Below are 21,093 nucleotides of genomic sequence, written 5' to 3'. Positions count from 1 at the left end.
GGTTGAAATGGTTACCATAGCTGTGTGACAGGTTTTTTAAAAATGGGATTATTTGGTAGATTAATGAGTTTGAAGAGTAAAGCCCCACCTTCACGTGCACACACAGTCACACGCCTCATACTCACCCATCATTCTCTGTCTTTCAGGCTTCCGGGCACAAGGGCAGCGGGGTGAGTTTAGGGGCTAGCTGTCCTGCTGTACCCCTGTAAAGGGTGGCAGCTGCCCTGGCTGCTGGGATGCTACGGAAGAGCAGCAGCAGCAGCAGTGGTGGTGTTGGTGGTGGTGGTGTGGCAAAACACACCCAGGGACTTTCACAGCACCTCTCCAAGCCCCTCACAGAACCTCTCTTGGCCGGATCCACCAAGACCTGGGATATGGGCCGCAGCTCTAAGAACCCCAACCCCCTGACGAGCATGGGGGCTTACATCTCGCCTGATGGGGGCACCAGGAGTGGACCCCAGAGTATGTAATGCAGCTGGTGAATGATGTGCGGTGGTTTGCTGAATGTGCTACACAACCTCAAGAACGCTTTCCAGTTGATAAAGGTGAGTTCAGGAGAGCTGGAATGGCAGAGACCTTTGCAAAGCGCTATGGAGGTCAGAGAACCATAAAATGACAGAAATGCCAAAACCCCCTTGGCTACTCCTGTTACGACATTTGTTCTTTAATTATCAGATTCAAAGTACGTCTTGGGGTAATTTGTGTCATAGTGGCTATTGCCAGAGTCTATTAGAGTACAGAGTGCTTTCATTTGTCTACTTCTCCTTCAATTGGGAATTCTTAGGTAAGCTTCAGAGACTTATGAACCCAGAGAATGGTGAAGAATGTTTTTATATTTGCATGAGGATTGAGAAGGCAATATCCATAGCATGATAAGAGCGAGAAAGTTAAAGTTTTTCCAATTGACTAAGTCCTTTATTTATATCAGTTGCATTGCTTTCTTGTCTAAAGAAGCATCTGTCGGTGAATAACACATTCCTGTCTGTTTATAATTGAATTTCTTTTTGTGTGAGTGATGACCATTTGTTGAACTGGGATGTTCCAACGATGCATAGATGGCTGAAATATGTCATGTTATCTTGCATTGGCTGGTTTTCCAAAGGAATAACAAACAGCAGTGTGCTAAACCCACCCACAATTTTTACAGTATGCATTTTGAATTTTATGGTCATTGTTTGTATATCACAACCAGTGCTGGCCCTCCTCTGCTTTAATGCATTCTGATGCCACAAAATGTAGTTGCAGAATGGCTATGTAAACTGCTTCTAAAAAATGTCCAGGAAGAAATAGGAAACTTTGCCCTAGACAGCAAAGCCAGAACCACCTGTGGAGTGTGGATAACACCTTCACTTATTACTAACATGGAGGCATCTGTTAGTGTTGTGTTTCAGCTGCAACTACACTCCTCAACACACCGACTACATACACGCAAAAACACAAGAGGAGCGACATCAGAGCAGAAGCAGGCTACTCCTTCTTCTGTTTTTCTCACTTTGGTGTGAAGGCGTAGCTTTTGCTTGCAGACACAGTCGGACACTCTGCCCACACAAAACCCCACATTACTTGATAGTAGTATAAACACTAATAGTAGCTTGATGTGGTTTTGTAGGGATTATTTGATTTGACTGACCGATCAGTTGCGGTAGATTAAACAGGTCCTGCATCACAAAGTAAAATTATGAAATTGCATGTTTTGTGTAACCAACACTTAAAAGCTCAAAGATGCTCAGTTTAATCACGGAATAAATGTAAAAATCCTCTCAACACCTACGGCATATATTTCTTCCATGTGTCGTAGCAATACATTGTGTCCTGTCACCAAACCTGATTTTGCTTTTTGATATCATTTGTAAGTTCCTTCTGTGAAAGCAAGACAGTTTGTGCCAGTCAGCTTTGCTGCTCCTACACTACTGCTAAAAGACCCCCACCCACCACCCCCACCCCCCACACACACACACACTCTTGGGTCCTACTGTAGGTCAGGCAGTGGGAGTATGTTGTTAAGCCATTCCTCTGGCTGGGGGAGTGAAGCCTCTGTGAGAGAGCCTTGGCGTGTGCTGTGCCTCTCTGAGCCATCACAAAACATCCGGGGTATTTGCCGCTCTTTTAACAATGGTCTTTATTCAGCAGGTGGGATGAAATCATACCGTATGGACCCCATAATGTCATTTGGAATTAGTGGACTATTTTGCTGGTCTCAGACACTGACACATTTAGAATGACAGAGTAACTCATGTTACGATGCCTGCACTTAAGTGGCAATAAAAAGTAAACAATGAGTCTTTTTTATTGGATGAAAATGGTCACAGTATCAGGCATATTAGTCAGTATTTCTAGCTGTGAATAAGCACCAAACAAACTATTAACAGAAAGAAGTTTAAAAAAAAAGTGAAGAATGCATTTTTCAGGATGTATTCTTTAGTCCCATATAGCATACATCCTGAGTATTGCTACTGATGAGTTCAGCTATTATTTGTTTCTTTATTGTACAGTTGTCTCCTAATGACAGAATAGTTTATTGCCTTTGAGTGTTATTTTCTTCTTTTGATATGTTCCAAGTCCGTTTAATCTCAACATTCAAACGCAAAGGTTGTTACACATGATATTATTGCCTAAAATATATGAATTATCTGAATGTTATGGCGTTTAAGCTTTGCTTAATTATGAGGAAGAGCTTTTTAGCTTTAGTTATTTTGCTCTACATTGTCTAATGACTTCATGATGTCACATTCTCATGTGTATATCTGCTTTTATCTCAAATTGGATTACTTTTTTTGCTTTTTTTGCACAGATAGCTCAAGGAGTTTTCAATGTATGGACAAAATAGCTGTCAAATATGTCTAAAATGATTTACAGTAGAGTATGTCTATTTTAAGATAAGTCTAATAGATGAACAAGAACAATAGTAATATAACTACTTTGTACCCCTTTCAGAATAGAATAGAATAGAATCGCCTTTATTGTCATTGTACCGGGTACAAACGAGATTAGGATACCAGTTCCACAGTGATAAACAGTAACAATTTAAAAAGAACAATAATATATGTACATAAATGTGCTACATCAGTAGCAGCATGAGTCTTTCAGGTGTCGAGGAATGTGAGTGTCAAAGGTAACAGACATGAGGTACGTAACATTGCTGGCTTCATCAATCACTAAAGTGACTTCATCCTGTCATTCACTCATGAGTCACTTTTCCATAAATGGTTGTCATGGCTTCATTCAGATATACCCTCCACAGTGGCCAACAGAGCTATGATACGCGACAGAATATGTGTCTTTCACATAATAGTAGACAATCCACCACTGATGTATAATGCACTAATAACAAATGACTAAATATGAACTTGTAGCAAATTACTCACAGCTTAATTTATTTATGATTCCTAAAGATGGAAATTTCCATCAGTGTATGATGATAATCTAACTTCTACTTTATGAACAGTAAAAGAACAGTGTGACTTCATGTTAGATTCTGATCAATTTTATCTGCCTGTCTGGGATAATTTATAATTATAGCTGATTAATGATGTTAGTGTTCTGTGTATAAATGCACACAATTCCTCTTGTTTTGGAAACATTCATGTGGATCTTTGCTGCTCTATTTAGTATACTTAGAGCAAAGACTCCTCAAAATCAGCTGGAAATAACAAACTAGACTGCTATTCTTTGTGTGACAGGTTACCTGTCTAATGTGAAGAAAAGTACAGTGTAACTTACTGATTGGGATCCTGACTTGGACTGATCCTGTCCCCATGTCGAGCATGATTATTCACAAGAAGTTAATGAAGTTAGTGGCACTGTTGTTTCCATGTACACAAATGTGTGCATACTTGAAACACTCACAGGTATGACTGTGATGTTTTGAGATGAATTTTGCTGTTGAAATGTAGTAAAAGCCTTCCTGTTATCACTTCCATAAGTCAAAGAACTGTTTGCTTGTGTGTGCCTCTCCATTATGTGGCTGGGTGCAGTTCAGACTTTTGCCTGTGTTGAAAAGCGATAGAGAATGGTTACTAGGTCTGACCTAGAAAGATTTCCATTGTAACGTTTGCTGAAGAAATGAACAGGTTGCACATTCAGACAGGAAGGATACTTCAGTTGTCATCAGATTCACGTGAAGGATTGCAGATCTGAAAGGGGTTATGAGTGAATTGACTATAGCATGCCTAAACAATGCTTTCATTTGTAAAGTAATATTTGATTTTTAAAGTTTTCCAAACAATCTGTGATGATGATGATGCACTTTGGACGAATTTCTGTTGCATTTCATTAAATCACCCTTTCACATGTGGACCAACACAAATCTCTTGTAATGAATTCACATCATTCTGTGTAGTATTGCCGGTGTGCACTGTGTTTTCTAAATGACTACGGCTAAGCTGAGTTACAGACAGGGCTATGCTTCACTCTGTTTCTGCCTACAGTGTTATTGTTGTGTGATTAGCAGCATGTGTTATGTGTCTTTCACTTGAAAGACTAACAGCGTCGCAGCAACAGGCCTCTCTGTGGTTGAAGGAAGCTGCAGGAACAAAGTAGTGAGGGAGTTGGGGAGGAAGTTAGCAATGCACGTCAGCGCTTCTGTTATTCTTTTCATATTCGGAAAGGTCTGTCACCAGAGTTTCTACGTTGTAGATTAATACTGAAGATTAATACTTTTTGTTTACAACATAATTCCATATGTATTGTTTTATAGTTTTGATGTCTTCAGTAATAATCTACAGTATATAAAATAAATAACTAAAAGAAATTAATGAGATAGTGTGTCCAAACTTGTTAAAAGTTTGGACAGACTATCTCACTTAATGATTTTTCTTTATTTTCATGACTATTTACTTTGTAGATTCTCACTAAAGGCATCAGAACTATGAATGACCACATATGGAATTGTGTAGTAAACAAAAAGGGTGAAATAATGTCAAACATGTCAAAACGTGTTTTCTATTTTAGATTCTTCAAAATAGCCACCCTTTGCGTTGAGTACTGCTTTGCTCACTCTTGACATTCTCTTCATGGCAGAAAAATGATAGTTTAGCTTAATTTTGTTCTGAGAGCTCCCACCTGTTTTTAACTGGAGGCATCATCTGCACACAACATGCTTGGCTGACTGAAACCCACAGGGGACCTCCTTCAGAAGCAGTAAGCTTGCGTGAAATAGACCCTTCACATTCACATCTAAAGCTTCACACCTATAGGTTCCGCCAGGTCAGACTGTGGTGTAGAATTACACTTTCTCTCATAACAGGACAGGACCTTCAGTCATAGTGTTTACAAGAACTGTGGCCTATCAACAATCAAGTGGTCAAAGAATGTAATCCATGTAAAGAATGTGAGGCTGTATGAGTTTTAGCTAAGCAGGTGACCCCTATCCATGTGCTGCTTTTTCCCCAAAATGATCTTCATCCACTTCAAAGGCCCATCAGCACACACTGTTGATCAGTGAGCCTTACATGTTATCCCTCTGCATTATACTCAAAATTATGTTGTTAGTTAGAATGAGATTCATGAACTATAATATTTGAGTTAAATTTCCCCAAATGGTAAATACTGAAGCGTTGACATGGCAGTATTGTAACATATAGTTTTGGAGAGACTGTAGAAACCAACAGCATGACTTATAAATACAGAAATACAGGAAAAAAACAGTCATGTAGTATGACATCAAACCACATAGTAATAGTTTTATTGCTGTTTACCCAAGCACACCTAGAGAGTTTTAAATTCCCATTATTGGCAGTATTACAAGCATGTCATAGTTATAGTACAAGTGTAGTAATTGTGCCGTGCTTCAGGGCCAGTATTTAAATGAGGCATGCAGTAGAAATGTCAGGACATTTTCATTATTTCAGTGTATTCTGTTGCAATAGACAGTTTAGTTGATGGGTTTTAATCAGCATGAAAAAGGAGTCTTCAACACAGAGCTGAGCTGCTGTCCCCCTCCCATCCCCCCAAACTACTGCATACTCTACATTCCTTTAGAACAAATGTTCACTTGTAGCTATAGTGCCTTCAACAGACTAGTGGTAGGTGTGAGGCACATTGACTATGAAGCCTCCTAAAATAATTTCCCATTACTTTGTTGTTTTATTAGCATGTTTCAAAAGGCAATGTAGCCAAGCTTGGTTCTTTTTTCCTTCTTCTATTTTTAAGGACTCTAACAAAAACAACTTCACTGTAACAATGCAGTGTTTTAAACTACACAAGAGTATATGCATGGCTGAATTACACTAGACAAAACTATTACTTAAATTAAACAAATTTAACCTGTAGCCACAAGCTTATATGCTAGGCAATAAGTCTTCTCACCAGTGGTCATTTTCGTTTCCCACTTGTTTTTTGGTGAGGATGAAGAAACAAGTCAACTGCAAATTTCTTCCTAATTTCTATGTTTTTTTTCACAATTTTCAAAGTAACTCAGAGGTTTGTCTATCACGCTAAAACATTTTAGGAATGTGTGTTAAGAAATAGTGTTCTAGCCAACAGGGCTGAACAGGATGAGGTTTTAACTTTAAATGACTCTTGTGACAGCAACAGATAGCCATCAGGATGCCATCTAAAATTCTTTTCCTTCAAGATGTCTTTCCTCAACAGAACCTGGTTTATGTATTTCATTATTATAGCCTCAGGTAGAAAATAGTTTGACACTTATACTGGTCCACTTCAGGATAGGACAAACCTCTTACAGCGTAGTTGCAGATCATAAGGTTAAAAGCTTATTTACTCAATGTATAGTGTACACTGTACAGTTTGTTTGGCCACAGATCCACTGTGGAGCTACCCTACGGAGCTTTTGTCTTCACACAGTTTAGTGCCATGTAGAAAGCATTTACTGCTCTTAAATGAGAAAGAACACGTTTAGCTGACTCACAAAGCCTTCTTGTTCAAGTATGACAATAGTTTTTGTGTGTGTGTGTGTCATCATGACACTCTGATAAGATCTGGCTGTAGTCCAGTTAAACTGCATTGTTCTGCACTGTACCAGTCTGTAAGTTTGATGTCAGAAAAATAAGGATTTGTCAATTAAAGTGTTCAGAACGCATAAAAGTCTACCTTAATGCTGATTTTTGCAGTTGTTTACTCATGAACTCGTTTTTCTCTCTGTTCAACAATGTGTGTACAGCAGTTACATGGCAGTTGGTAAATTTCTGTGCAGCCAATTGAAAAAGATCTGTGTCCTTTATTAGGCTTGTCAGAGTAAATGTCGACATTTATGTTCCCGCTATAACTGTGGAATTATGTCAGTTTTGAACATTTTAAGTTTCATACCCAGTTATTTGTTGTTAAGGCACTACCACTGTGAAGTATTTCTAGCATTAGCTTCTACAAATATATCTCAAACAAATGCCTCTGTGCCAACTGAAGGGCCGCTTGTAGGTGGTGCCTCCAACTGAGAGAAAAGCTGAAATCTAGCACATATTGGTTTAATGGTTTGCTGCTTTTAAGAGAAAGAAAGGGGAGATTTGTTGGGCAGTAACTTTCTCTTGTGATGCTGACTGATTTTTTTGTGCAAGTTTGTGGTCGGGGTGTGTTTCCTGGGGTGGGATTTATGGTTATAGGCTCTGGATGTTTGTGTAGGACATTGGTCATGGCAAGGGGTGGATTACCCATTGGAACCCCTGCTAGCAGGAGATGTTACTGCTGGTGATTAGGCAGCCTGCTGAAATTTACAGCAGTGAGGCAGACTTGCAGTAGAGTAGGGGTCAAGGCATCTAGTGCTGTTTGGTGAGGAAGACTATTGTGAATTTTTTTGCAGAGAAGCAAAAACAACTGATGTTTTGTTTGTGTGGATTTATATGAAAAGACATAAGAAAAACAATTGTGTATATCTCTACAATTTTGTGGCATTCATTCAGGAAGATTAAGGTTCCTTTGCAAATTCATGTCCTGGGAACTTCTGCAGGTTAAGTCACGTTGCAGATATGCATGTTTGGGTACAATACTAGCTGTTCTTTGACTTGAGAGAATTACAACCAGGACTGAACAATCAATCAATTTCAAATAGAGATCATGATTTGAAACAATGCTATTATTTAGCAGACTGGAAATACTGCAATTTAGGATACACACATGGACAAAATTGTTGGTACCCCTCAGTTAAAGAAGGAAAAACCCACAATTCTCACTGAAATCACTTGAAACTCACAAAAGTAACAATAAATAAAAATTTATTGAAAATTAAATAATCAAAATCAGCCATCACTTTTGAATTGTTGATTAACATAATTATTTAAAAAAACAAACTAATGAAATAGGGCTGGACAAAAATGATGGTACCCATAACTTAATATTTTGTTGCACAACCTTTTGAGGCAATCACTGCAATTAAACGATTTCTGTATTTGTCAATGAGCGTTCTGCAGCTGTCAACAGGTATTTTGGCCCACTCCTCATGAGCAAACAGCTCCAGTTGTCTCAGGTTTGATGGGTGTCTTCTCCAAATGGCATGTTTCAGCTCCTTCCACATATGTTCAATGGGATTCAGATCTGGGCTCATAGAAGGCCACTTTAGAATAGTCCAACGCTTTTCTCTCAGCCATTCTTGGGTGTTTTTGGCTGTGTGTTTTGGATCGTTGTCCTGTTGGAAGACCCATGACCTGCGACTGAGACCAAGCTTTCTGACACTAGGCAGCACATTTCTCTCCAGAATGCCTTGATAGTCTTCAGATTTCATCGTACCTTGCACACTTTCAAGACACCCTGTGCCAGATGCAGCAAAGCAGCCCCAAAACATTACTGAGCCTCCTCCATGTTTCACCGTAGGGACAGTGTTCTTTTCTTCGTATGCTTGGTTTTTGAGTCTATGAACATAGAGTTGATGTGCCTTACCAAAAAGCTCCAGTTTGGTCTCATCTGTCCAAAGGACATTCTCCCAGAAGCTTTGTGGCTTGTCAACATGCATTTTTGCAAATTCCAGTCTGGCTTTTTTATGAGTTTTTTTCAGCAGTGGTGTCCTCCTTGGTCGTCTCCCATGAAGTCCACTTTGGCTCAAACAACGACGAATGGTGCGATCTGACACTGATGTACCTTGGCCTTGGAGTTCACCTTTAATTTCTTTGGAGGTTGCTCTGGGCTCTTTGGATACAATTCCAACGATCCGTCTCTTCAATTTGTCATCAATTTTCCTCTTGCGGCCACGTCCAGGGAGGTTGGCTACTGTCCCGTGGGTCTTGAACTTCTGAATAATATGAGCCACTGTTGTCACAGGAACTTCAAGCTGTTTAGAGATGGTCTTATAGCCTTTACCTTTAAGATGTTTGTCTATAATTTTTTTTCGGATGTCCTGGGACAATTCTCTCCTTCGCTTTCTGTTGTCCATGTTCAGTGTGGTACACACCTTTTCACCAAACAGCAGGGTGACTACTTGTCTCCCTTTAAATAGGCAGACTGACTGATTATGAGTTTGGAAACACCTGTGATGTCAATTAAATGACACACCTGAGTTAATCATGTCACTCTGGTCAAATAGTTTTCAATCTTTTATAGAGGTACCATCATTTTTGTCCAGGCCTGTTTCATTAGTTTGTTTTTTTAAATAATTATGTTAATCAACAATTCAAAAGTAATGGCTGTTTTTGATGATTTAATTTTCAATAAATTTTTATTTATTGTTACTTTTGTGAGTTTCAAGTGATTTCAGTGAGAATTGTGGGTTTTTCCTTCTTTAACTGAGGGGTACCAACAATTTTGTCCACGTGTGTATATATACTATGCTGCACATCTAACCAAGGTTTGAAACTGTTGTTGTGATCTAACAAATTCACATTTTTGAGCTTCACTTTGCAATTATATTGCAAATCAAATATCTATAATAAAAATGTCAAATCGATATTTTCCCCAAATTGCTGAACCTAAATGACAACATTGTTTTTGGAGCTTAACCAAATAGTTAATTAATCGAATTGAGTCTTTTTTCAGGAAAGAATGCAGAATTTTGCTTGGTTCTAGCAATTCAAATGTGTACATTTGGTGATTTTCCTCTTGAAACAGATATCTTTGATTTTTAAAGGTTCATCAGGCAAAACAAGCAATGTCAATGTCACTTTTGCGCTCAAAATTTGTGAAAAATAAAAATGTCTAGACAAATTGGATAATCGTGAAAACTTAGATATTAATCAGAATGGAAGTTATTGGAAACTGATGCCCTAGCTACTGTTATCTAATTGAAGTAATACAACAATGCAAAATAAATTTGTTTGTTTGTGTTCCAAAAAGCTATGATTTGGATTACAGTCTGTGCGCAGATTTCTTACCCTGGCAATAGCCAGATTAATAATTGTGTAGTACTTGATAGTACTCCACAATATCAATCTGGGACCGCTCCATGTAAATCCGTTCGGAGGAAAGAGGCACGGATTGGACAATGCAACAGTATGTCCCGCCTCTGACAGGTTTGTTTTTAGCCAATCGCGGGATCTTCACAACGAGCCGAGCCAATTGGTAGATTAAACTCTTACCAAAACCCGTAGGTAAAAAAGCACAAACATCTTTACCATCCAGAAATGCGCAAAGCGCCTCTCGTTGTTCTTCCTTCAAAGAAGCGATACGAGATTCGGCTAAAACTGACTTAATAGCAGCATCTACACGATCGTTGTCCTCTGTTGCCATGTTTGTTTTGATCTACTGGCGCTTGGTGTCGTCTAGAGTGCTGTCGTCTTCACACCCGGATATCCCGCCCCACACACGAATACTGCTGCGTGATTGGCCAGTGCCAACTTGGCTCTGTCCGAACAGTGAAAGCGGGAGCGGTACAAGATGCTTTCTTGAGATATTTGTGAAGTCACAAATATCGTGAGAAATCAACTTGCTGGCAAGGTTACAGATTTCTATTGTAGCTAACACCTGGTATACCACTGTATGTTTATTCAAGCCCAGACTTCACAGAGTATAGTTCACTAAAGCCCCTGTCAGACATGCACTCCAATATGTTCATCTGACGGCAGTTTAACATGTCTGAATGTAAACCTTGGTCACGTTCCCGTAAAAATTACATCATAAAAGTATCACTTTCACGTGACACAAATGTGAACTGAACCGTTACTTTCATAGACAGGCACACACAAGCAACGACACTGTTGTGTGAAGTGATTTAGGAAAGATTTTTTTCCACAATTCAACACCAATATTGATCTGAAAACATCATAGAGGGGCTTAATACATGGTTGTGTAACAAAATCCCAACACACTTTATTTCAGGCATTGTGCTCTATGATTTCAAACCTATTAGGCAACAATATGAAATGTCTATAATAATGAAACCTTACTGCAATAAAAGCAGACACGAATAGCTTGAGGATTAATGATACTCACTAAGAATGAATGTCATCAGAGTGTTTTTCCCCACAAGATGTTAAGAAGAACTAAAATTTACTTTTTCCAACTGTTTAGAACAGTTGGCTCAAAGTTATTTTTATTCCTGCAGCATCAAACACCAGCAGGAACTATTTGTGAGTCTCCAAAGAGAGAGAGAGTTGCACACTTTTGCTCATGAAACCACAGCGTTGGTAACTTAATTAAATTCTTATAATTAAAAATTTTCCCGGACTATGCAGTGGCTCGGTGGTTAGCACTGTCGCCTCACAACTAGACGGTCCCCGCCTTCCCCGGATCTGTCTGCATGGAGTTTGCATGTTGTCTCTGTGCACGTGCGGGTTTCTCCAGGTTCTCCAGCTTCTTCCCACAGTCCAAAAACATGCTGAGGTTAACTGATAACTCTAAATTGTCCATAGGTGAGAATGTGAGTGTCCTTGGTTGTCTCTATATGTAGCTCTGAGATAGGCTGGTGTATAGATACTGGATGGATTAATAAATTATTCCTAGGAGAGCACAGAGAGTAGCTCAGTCTGGACCAGGATCCCACAGCAGGTCACACTCTATCGGTCTACATGTCTTCAGATCAGACAGATAAGATGTCACACAGAATGACAGTTTGGTTTCCTGCTGTTTAGCACTATTTCTTTGTGGTTTATTACAAACCTGCAGCATCAGAGTGTCTCTACAGAGGGAGCAGCGTGTACTTAGAGCAACAGTAGTAATGACATTAATTAGGTACTAATTAAATTCATCCCCTCATATGCCAATCAGCATAAAACAGCCAGCCACACTGTGAACTTTTATTCACCTCAGCCAGGTGAGCTGTCACAGACAGTTATAGTTTATACACTGCAGTTTAATATGTTGACACATTGCTGCCATCCTGAGCCATCAGTTTCACTGTTTTAGAAATCAGAAATAAACTGGTCTGTCACTTGTTTGCACACTTTGATCAGCTGCTATTAGTTCAGAGTGAGTCTGTTATTGCATTATGATGTACTGTACATCACTTGATGTATTTCTTAGTCTCACCTGAATGACACATTTGGTGTGTGTACCGTAGCATTCCTGGGCATTATGGTGGGTATATTTGAAGGAGCCATGAGGAACATTATAAGAAAAGTGACCTATGCCTGAATGAGTACAGTGACGATACTTAAACAGAGTATTGACACCAGCAATGTCCAAATGGGGCTTAATAGTCCTAGAGCAGGTAGCTGGTGATGAAGTGCCTGCTGTTTGCTCTCTGTATGATGTCTGGGGCTCGCTCCGTCTCCAAACAAGGCATTGGAAAGACAGAGAGGTACCCAGCAATGTTGCGTTTGTTTAGACAGAAGGGAAAATTAGTGTTTGGAGATGGAATCCTGACCAAACAATTCCACCTGTTGTAGATCAGGTTGCAGGGAGTTCAGCAATGCAAACAGAGTCTGTTATAGTGAGTACAGTGATGTTTTCTGGCCTTATGGTTTGTGAAAGGAGAGATTTGTGGATAATCCTAATGAAGCTCAATTTGGGAGGAACAGAAAGTGGCCGTTCCCATTCTGAAGGGTTCATTTCGCGTGTTGACTGAATCACCACAGGAAATACTGTGTCACAAATCTGGAATGTGGGAGATGGATACACAGCTGACTGAAAATCTGAGAATTATCTGCTGCTACAGTTGTAAATGTGTCACCCTCCATTCTTCTTTTAAGGAGGAGGAAGAATGCTCAAGGAGAAATATGGCCTCTTTGGTCTTTCAGTAAAACCCTACAGCCATTTCCCAAGCAGCACTGTGTCACCAGAGCTTCCGAGACTTGTTTCATGTTGAGCAGATCGCGTGTCCAGACGGTCGAGGTGATTGCCTGTTGTTATCAGTGGAGGGAGCAGAGGCTGTAACCTCTGTTAGGCCGCCTGAAGATAGGGATTAGATTGGTCTTTCTCTGCACCAGACACAATGGGGTTGAAAATAGGTGAATCTGGAGACTTGAATTTTAAATTCAAAATGAAATTGAATAGAAAGTATTCAGTAAATTTAGAGCTGAATCATTTACTGTACCATTTCAGGCACGTGATGGATTTGCTACAACATCCCAGTTTAAACTGTGATACAATGTGAGCAATTCATTGACTATTCTGTCAAAATATATTCTGCAACTATTTTGTTAATTCATTTTCTGTTTAAGCTACATTTCATGTGAAAGTATTATATATTTGTTTAGTGTTCTAAATATCTATAAACATTTGTTGTTTTTTGTGTTCCTCTTCCTTGTTTTGGTTTAGGAGAAAAATACATGCTGTTGTGATTTGTAGAATACTGAGGTCTTTTATGGTGTAGAATGGAAATAACCCCGACCGAGCATGAAGCGTGGCTGGGAAACTATCCCACCTCACCACTGTAAAGAAAGACACAGCAGATTTGAGCGGCATTGGCGCTGGCAGGGGGTCTTCCTTTAAACAATATGGCCCCGCTCTCTGCCTCACCACTGTTATCTCTACCAAAACAATGGAATGGCCTCCACAATCACCAGCACATTTCCAGTGGCATTTTTGATGTCACTGTTGTGACGAAACCACTCACCACGGATTTTTGCCTTTAAAAATTTAAAGGTGAATATTTTTTTAATCTGGGTTTACAACATGAAAACTTAAAAGTGATCTAAGTAGTCGACACAGACTATGCTGGCATACAAATGGGAATTGTAAGCACATGTGCACACTTGACTTAAAAGGTTTAAATGCCTAATTATATTTTCAAATGTGTAATAAATACATTTCAGTTTGCTAGTGTATGTTTTTATTCCCTAAACCCAGTCTAAGATAGTGACTGTTCTTTATCTACAGATTTTTTGCCTGGATCCATGTACATTTTTTTGTATAGAATTTTCATGCTCGTAGAAATGTGAAGGGAAATATTGCTTAAATAGATACATGAAGCTCTGCTCTCAGTAGTGTGCATGTGGTCTTTGTTTAGTGAAAGTTGCCAACATTATGTTTGTCATTAATTGAAATCGGTGGCTGCTATTTATTTGTTTGTTTGTGCCACTCTGTTAGAGTGATTTAACTCTGCACAGTGCTGCATTTTTGACAGCGGGTAGTGGGTATCAAACAACAGAGGAACAAGGCTTCACCTCTTGTCCAGCAGTTTGGATGAGGACATTCGTCTTTGTTGCCACAACGTCAAAGCTTATTGGTATTTCCTTGCATTTTGTGCCTCTATTGCGGCTCTGAAGACTACATTAGTCTAATTAAATTCTTTTTAGAGGAAAATGAAATGTGTAATCCGAACCTACATTTCTGCTGTGATTCTGTTGCAGTTACTTCAGTAATGCTACACTTGTGTAATTCCCAGGTGCACACCTCATTAGGACTGACTCTTATAACCAGCCCACACACGTCTTTGATAGAAAATACCTTTAAAAGCCAGTAAGCTAGCCATTAACACCCTGATGGCCACAAGAAGGATAAAAGGACAGGGTGGGCGGTCACTGAAGGCTTACTATCAGTGATGGTAGGGAGGAGGACTTTAAAGCTTGTGTTGCAAGGTCCTCGACCTCTCACCTTGGGGCAAGAGAGCAGGTGAGCCCCCTGCTGCAAAGGACACTTTTTTTTAACTAGAAGTGGAAGCAGGGAACAGGGACTGTTCAGTGTCTGACAAGGAAATTGAACCTCGCAGTTAAGCAAATTATTTTTATAGATTATTCAAGAAATGCCTCTCTTTGTCTTGTTAGTAACATTATCTTGCAATTCTTCTCTTGCCGACATCATTGTTATTGTTTATTACTCCGCCAAGGAGGTGGAGTTATTTGACGATCGGCATTGGTTTGTCTGTCTGTCTGTCTGTCTGTCTGCAACATTACTCAAAACCAGATTAAGGGATTTGGATGAAATTTTCAGGAAAGGTCACAAATGACACAAGAACCAAGTGATTAGATTTTGGCAAAGATTTCTGTATCACTGCAAGATAGTGGCACAGTGTCACTGTAATCGTGACTACAAGTGAACACTACATCAGCTGCCTGTGGACGATCACATGATTGCAATCCTACTACAAATTGACCGCTGCAGACCACAAACTTTTTTAAAGATTTCATCCATCGGAAATCAGACAATGACTGAGAAGCCTTGGCGAAGTACTGCGCTCTGAGTGCTTTTCTTGTGTCTCCTGTCATTCATGAAATAGTGTGACAGATGGCCAGGACGTATACCTGAAGCCCAGATAACATCTCTTCTACAGCATTTAACACCAGTTTGTTGATTTAGTATTTGTATGTGCATGAACAAGACAGGAGTGGAAAGAGTAACGTACACTCACACACCCAGGCTCTCATTTTCATTCCCTCTGTAATTCCTTTTAACGTTCCAATAAATTCAGTCTCTCCTCTCACCCTGCTGCTTGGTGGGCTAGCCTTGATGAAGAACAGATGACTTTTCTGTTTCCAGCCAGTGCCCCTGCTTCTTCCAAAACAATGAGCTAGACATGAACTCACCTATTGTCTGGTGCCAACCTGTGGAGCCTCCAGTGATGAGCTTTGATCAGGATAGGACACAGACTGTTCCTCTCCTATTGTTGCTTTCACGTTTGCAGAAGTTCGTTGTGTCACGTTTTTATGCGGATTTTTATTTTGCTCAAACACTCCAATTATCTGTAAAGTCCAACACCGCTTTGAAAAGTTCTGTAGGAATGATAAAAAACGAACAAACAATAAAACATAGAGACCTGGGGCCTCATTTATAAAGCTTGCGTACGCACAAAACAGGGGTAGAAAGTTACGTATGCCACTTTCTACGCAAAGGTTGTGATTTATAAAAATAAACTTGGAGTTAGAATATGCGCACCGGTTCCTGCCCGCGGCCCTTTGCTGCATGTCTTCCCCCTACTCTTCTCCCTGTTTCCTGTCACTCTTTGCTGCGACTATTGAAATAAAAAGGCAAAAAAAGAAAAAAATAATTAAGAATATGTGCACCAATTAGTATAGAACCACTAGCGGAGATGATTAGATCAAATTCGGGAATACAAGGAATAGATGACCAAAAGGGTACTATGCACAAAATTGCGTTATTTGCAGACGATATTTTACTGTATATAACAAACCCTGAAAACTCAGTCCCAGTCATAATGAACAGTCTAAAAAAGTATGGAGAGTTGTCAGGCTACAAGATAAATGAGACCAAATCAGAAGCCATGATGATAGTGGGAAGTTGGCCACCCCATTTGAACAGTATAGCACCCTTCCACTGGGCTAGTGAAGGATTTAGATACCTGGGAACCATTCTAACCCCTATGACCAATCAGTTATATCAGGCTAATTATGGGAAGTTAATTTCACAAGTTAAATCAGACATTGCTAGATGGGAAATTTTACCTCTCTCTGTCTTGGGATGAATAGAGTCAGTTCGAATGAATGTTCTACCAAGATTTCTATTTCTTTTTCAGTCTTTACCCATACAAATACCTGCAACTACCTTCAAGATGTTAGATAAGCTCCTATCAAAATTTATTTGGCAGAAGAAAAGACCCAGAGTTAGGCTAAAAACACTCCTTTTACCAAAACTCAAAGGTGGTCTGGGAATGCCAAATCTTAGAAACTATTACAGGGCAGCCCAACTACGGATATTAGCGAATTGGATTAATAAAGACTTGGACACAGGATGGGTGGAGATTGAACAAAATTCAATCCCAGAGTCTCCTCTCCGATCAATAATATTTTTGGGGAAAACACACTGGAAAAAAATTAAGATTAGAAACATCTGGGTACAAAATACATTGAAGGTGTGGGAAAATGTAAGGACAAGGATGAGAGGACCGAGTTCAATATCAAGGGCTATGTCTATAGCTGATAATATGGATTTTTACCCATCTCTGTGTGATGTGGGCTTTAGAAGATGGGCTGACTTAGGCCTGATTACAATTAACCAGTTAATGGAAGGTGATAAGTTGAAATCATTTGCACAGCTACAGCAAAGATTTGGGTTGCCTGCGAAGGACCTGTTTCGTTACTTTCAAATAAGGCATTATCTAATGACACACAGTGAGTGGGAAGCAATAAAGGGACCACCAACAGGTATCGAACAGTATTTTATTGACATGATTGAAAAAAATGTGACAGCAAAAAAGTATATATCAAGTATTTACAAAATCTTGCAATTGGAGGAGGCAGGAGATACTTCATATATTAAGGAAAAATGGGAGTTGGAAGCTAATGTCATAATTAATGTTGAAGAATGGGAGGAAAGTAACATAACAAGCCATAAGATCACAAACAGTCCTATGTGGAGGGAGTTCGACTGGAAAGTTAAGGTCAGATACTTTAGTACCCCCAAAGTGGTCTCTGAGTTCATTAAAGGAACCTCACCACTATGTTGGAGAGGATGTGGAATGGTTGGTGATCATACACATATTTTTTGGGACTGTCCGAGACTACGGAAATTTTGGGAGAATATTAAAAATGAGATTGTAGTTATTTTAAATGTTGTTTTACCTTTGAACCCTTTGTACTATGTTTTGGGATGTATACCGACAGGTCTACTCTATGGAGACAATTTGTATATCTTAAGGGTGCTATTGTTAATTGCAAGGAAAATGATAACTGTTTCCTGGCGGCGAACTCATCCTCCTACAGTGGAACAATGGACTGGGAGACTGAGACAGGTATACATAATGGAAGAACTAACTGCACAATTGCAAATGAAAAAAGACATTTTTGTACGTAAATGGACACCTGTAACTCGGTACCTGGCTGAATAGAACATTATAGAGATGATAGCTGCCCCTTTACAGTCCCTTGTGAGAGGAAAGAAAAGCAAAAATTATTTTGTGGTATGTTTTTTTTTTTTTTTTATTAACCTATGGTGTTATCTCTTAATTTCTTTATGCCCTTCTGAAGAAGAATTGTAATTGTTAACCAGAAATGTCAAGGAGCTTTGTTCTCAAGGAGTGTTCTAGATTGTACTATCTTGATACTAAATAAAATTAGTTCAAAAAAAAAAAAAAAAGAATATGTGCACCAGTGCGCCAACCTTGATGCTTGCTTATGCACATTTTGGAGACAGAGGGAACGGCAGTGCCGGAGGGTGAAGTGGTGAATTGAAACCAGATTGATCTCAAACCTTTATTGTTATCACATATTAGACTTGTAGAGCCGGATAATCATAAACCCTCATTGTTGTAGATGTTCCTGTAGTGCGCCATTCGGCCTACGACTGTATTTGCAGAATTATGTTCATATATCAAACTTCCATCTTCAAATGATATAGAGCTGTGGGTGGCACTGATTGATTACTAATCGGGACAAGGCATGTGACAATCAGTCCAATCGCTGATCAAGCAGATAAATAGCGGATGACAGTCGTGCGTAATGTGGCACAATGGATGCGCTAGCATTGCTGGAAGTCACATAAATGGTAGATAAGAATGGAGAGATATTTTAGGGATCACGGAGATTTCCTGCCCCATGATGACGACTGGCTAACAAGCCGATTTGGATTCCCTAGAGTAGTGCTCTTGGATCTATGTGCTGAACTGGGCCCTGTCTTAGACCGACCCACCCGCCGAAACCACGCCATCCCGGTACAGACACAGGTACTGACCACTCTGGGGCTTCTGGCGACCGGCTCCTTCCAGCGGGAAGTGGCTGACAGGTATGTGTTTTATATGAAGAATATATGAGGTTGCATTTGTTGTCTAAATCCCGTTTGAGTCTGATATACAGTTAAATGATGTCCTTTAAGTCTGGGATATCACAACCATCCCTCAGCACAATAATTAACTATTTTGGATGACATTATAAACATGACCAGTCAATACAGCAGGCTTCCTTACACTGTGGGTGAACAGCCAACATTAAACAGCAATTTGCAGCAATGTCCGGTTTCCCAAATGTAATCGGCGTAACTGACTGCACTCATGTTGCTGTAAGGGCTCCGAGTGAAAATGAATTTGTCTATGTGAACCGAAAAAATGTACATTCAATCAGTGTACAAATTATTTGTACATCGGACATGATCATAACAAATTTAGTGGCAGGGTGGCCTGGGTCAACACGACTCATTCATCTTGACGCACAGCAGTGTAGGGAAAAGACTGCAGGCTGGCGCTGCTTAAAATGCCGTGGATCAGCAGCTTATGTATATGCAGATACATTCATGAGTTACTTTGCATTGACCGTTCATGGTAAAATGTTGGTGTGTTGTGGGCGGGATGTGAGGTGGATCCACCTGCGCAATCTTCCAGCTGGAGTGTGATTTTAAAAAGGGGAAATTGCATGCCGCTGTGCGTACGCACAGTTTTATAAATCAGAATATTTTTTGGCGTACGCCTATTTCAGATTTTCGGCATAGTCAAACTTTTAGTATGGATCCTGTGCATTCTTTTATAAATGAGGCCCCAGGTGTTGAGTTAAGAAGAAGAGCCTAGATGACCAGCAAAACCCTTTGGTAAATGCATGAATAAAAGAGGTACTCTTCTTCACTGACTTGCCTTTTCCTGCAGGAACGGGATGTCTTTCATAGCAAAATGATTGACAGGATTTAATATGAAAAAATAAGAACAGAGAATCGTGAATGCTTTTTTTTATTTTTTAAAAAAAAATCTTTTCCTCCTCCTGTCACTTTCTGTTTACACTGTTCAGGGCAGATGGCAGACAGCGTGTGTGGCATCGTGTGGGTGAGCGGTTTTCTGATGTCAGTGTTGTGGATGGAGTGGCCCATGGTGGCGGTAGGGTTATGGTATGGGTAGGCGTCTGTTATGGACGAAGAACACAGGTGCATTTTATTGATGGCATTTTGAATGCACAGAGATACTGTGACGAGATCCTGAGGTCCATTGTTGTGCCATACATCCAAGAACATCACCTCATGTTGCAGCAGGATAATGCACGGCCCCATGTTGCAAGGATCTGTACACAATTCGTGGAAGCTGAAAACGTCCCAGTTCTTGCACGGCCAGCATACTCACCGGACATGCCACCCATTGAGCATGTTTGGGATGCTCTGGATCGGCATATACTACAGCGTGTACCACTTCCCGCCGATATCCAGCAACTTCGCACACCCATTGAAGAGGAGTGAGCCAACATTCCACCGGCCACAATCGACAACCTGATCAACTCCATGCGAAGGAGATGTGTTGCACTGCATGACGCAAGTGGTGGTCACACCAGATACTGACTGGTTCCCCCCATCCCCCCGACTAAAAGAAAACTGCACCTTTCAGAGTGGCCTTTTATTGTGGACAGTCTAAGGCACACCTGTGCACTAATCATGGTGTCTAATCAGCATCTTGATATGGCACACCTGTGAGGTGGGATGGATTATCTCAGCAAAGGAGAAGCGCTCACTATCACAGATTTGTGAACAATATTTGAGAGAAATGGTGATATTGTGCATGTGGAAAAAGTTTTAGATCTTTGAGTTCATCTCATTAAAAATGGGAGCAAAAACAAAAGTGTTGCGTTTATATTTTTGTTGAGTGTAAATACAATGTTTAAATGTCACTGTTTACTCACTAGTTTTCTGAACTAGCACATTTCTGTCCTTCAGTATTGATTCTGCTTCACTTGTGGCTACAAAAAACACATAATAATATCTGTATTTATCCTTTTTAACCTGTATTTGAATGTTAGAACCGTGACTGAGAGTTTAAGCTGTCTACAATACACACTTTCCCATTGTACATGGTGTTATTTTCTGCCCGGAAGAAGCAGGTTGCATCACAGTAGTTTCATGCAACTGAGTTTGTCACTGTCTCTCAACCACAACATGTCCTCCTTCCACTTTTCATAGTGGAAACGTAACTACGGACAC

General features: G+C 39.9%; 1 protein-coding gene across 1 annotated transcript in view; it reads left to right on the top strand.

The window, feature by feature from the left end:
* Window positions 1-21,093, top strand: part of LOC110963553 (rho GTPase-activating protein 29-like) — a 44,113-nt gene that overhangs the window by 648 nt on the left and 22,372 nt on the right. The window contains 4 exon segments of the mRNA XM_051953476.1: window positions 147-416; window positions 418-456; window positions 458-506; window positions 2,652-2,687. Of these exon segments, the coding sequence (XP_051809436.1) occupies window positions 237-416; window positions 418-456; window positions 458-506; window positions 2,652-2,687 (304 nt within the window). The 5' untranslated portion in view covers window positions 147-236.

Source organism: Acanthochromis polyacanthus, chromosome 9 (assembly GCF_021347895.1).
Source record: "Acanthochromis polyacanthus isolate Apoly-LR-REF ecotype Palm Island chromosome 9, KAUST_Apoly_ChrSc, whole genome shotgun sequence".
NCBI lineage: Eukaryota > Metazoa > Chordata > Actinopteri > Pomacentridae > Acanthochromis > Acanthochromis polyacanthus.
Note: the sequence above shows the minus strand (reverse complement) of the source record. Positions and strands in the feature narration are given on the sequence as shown.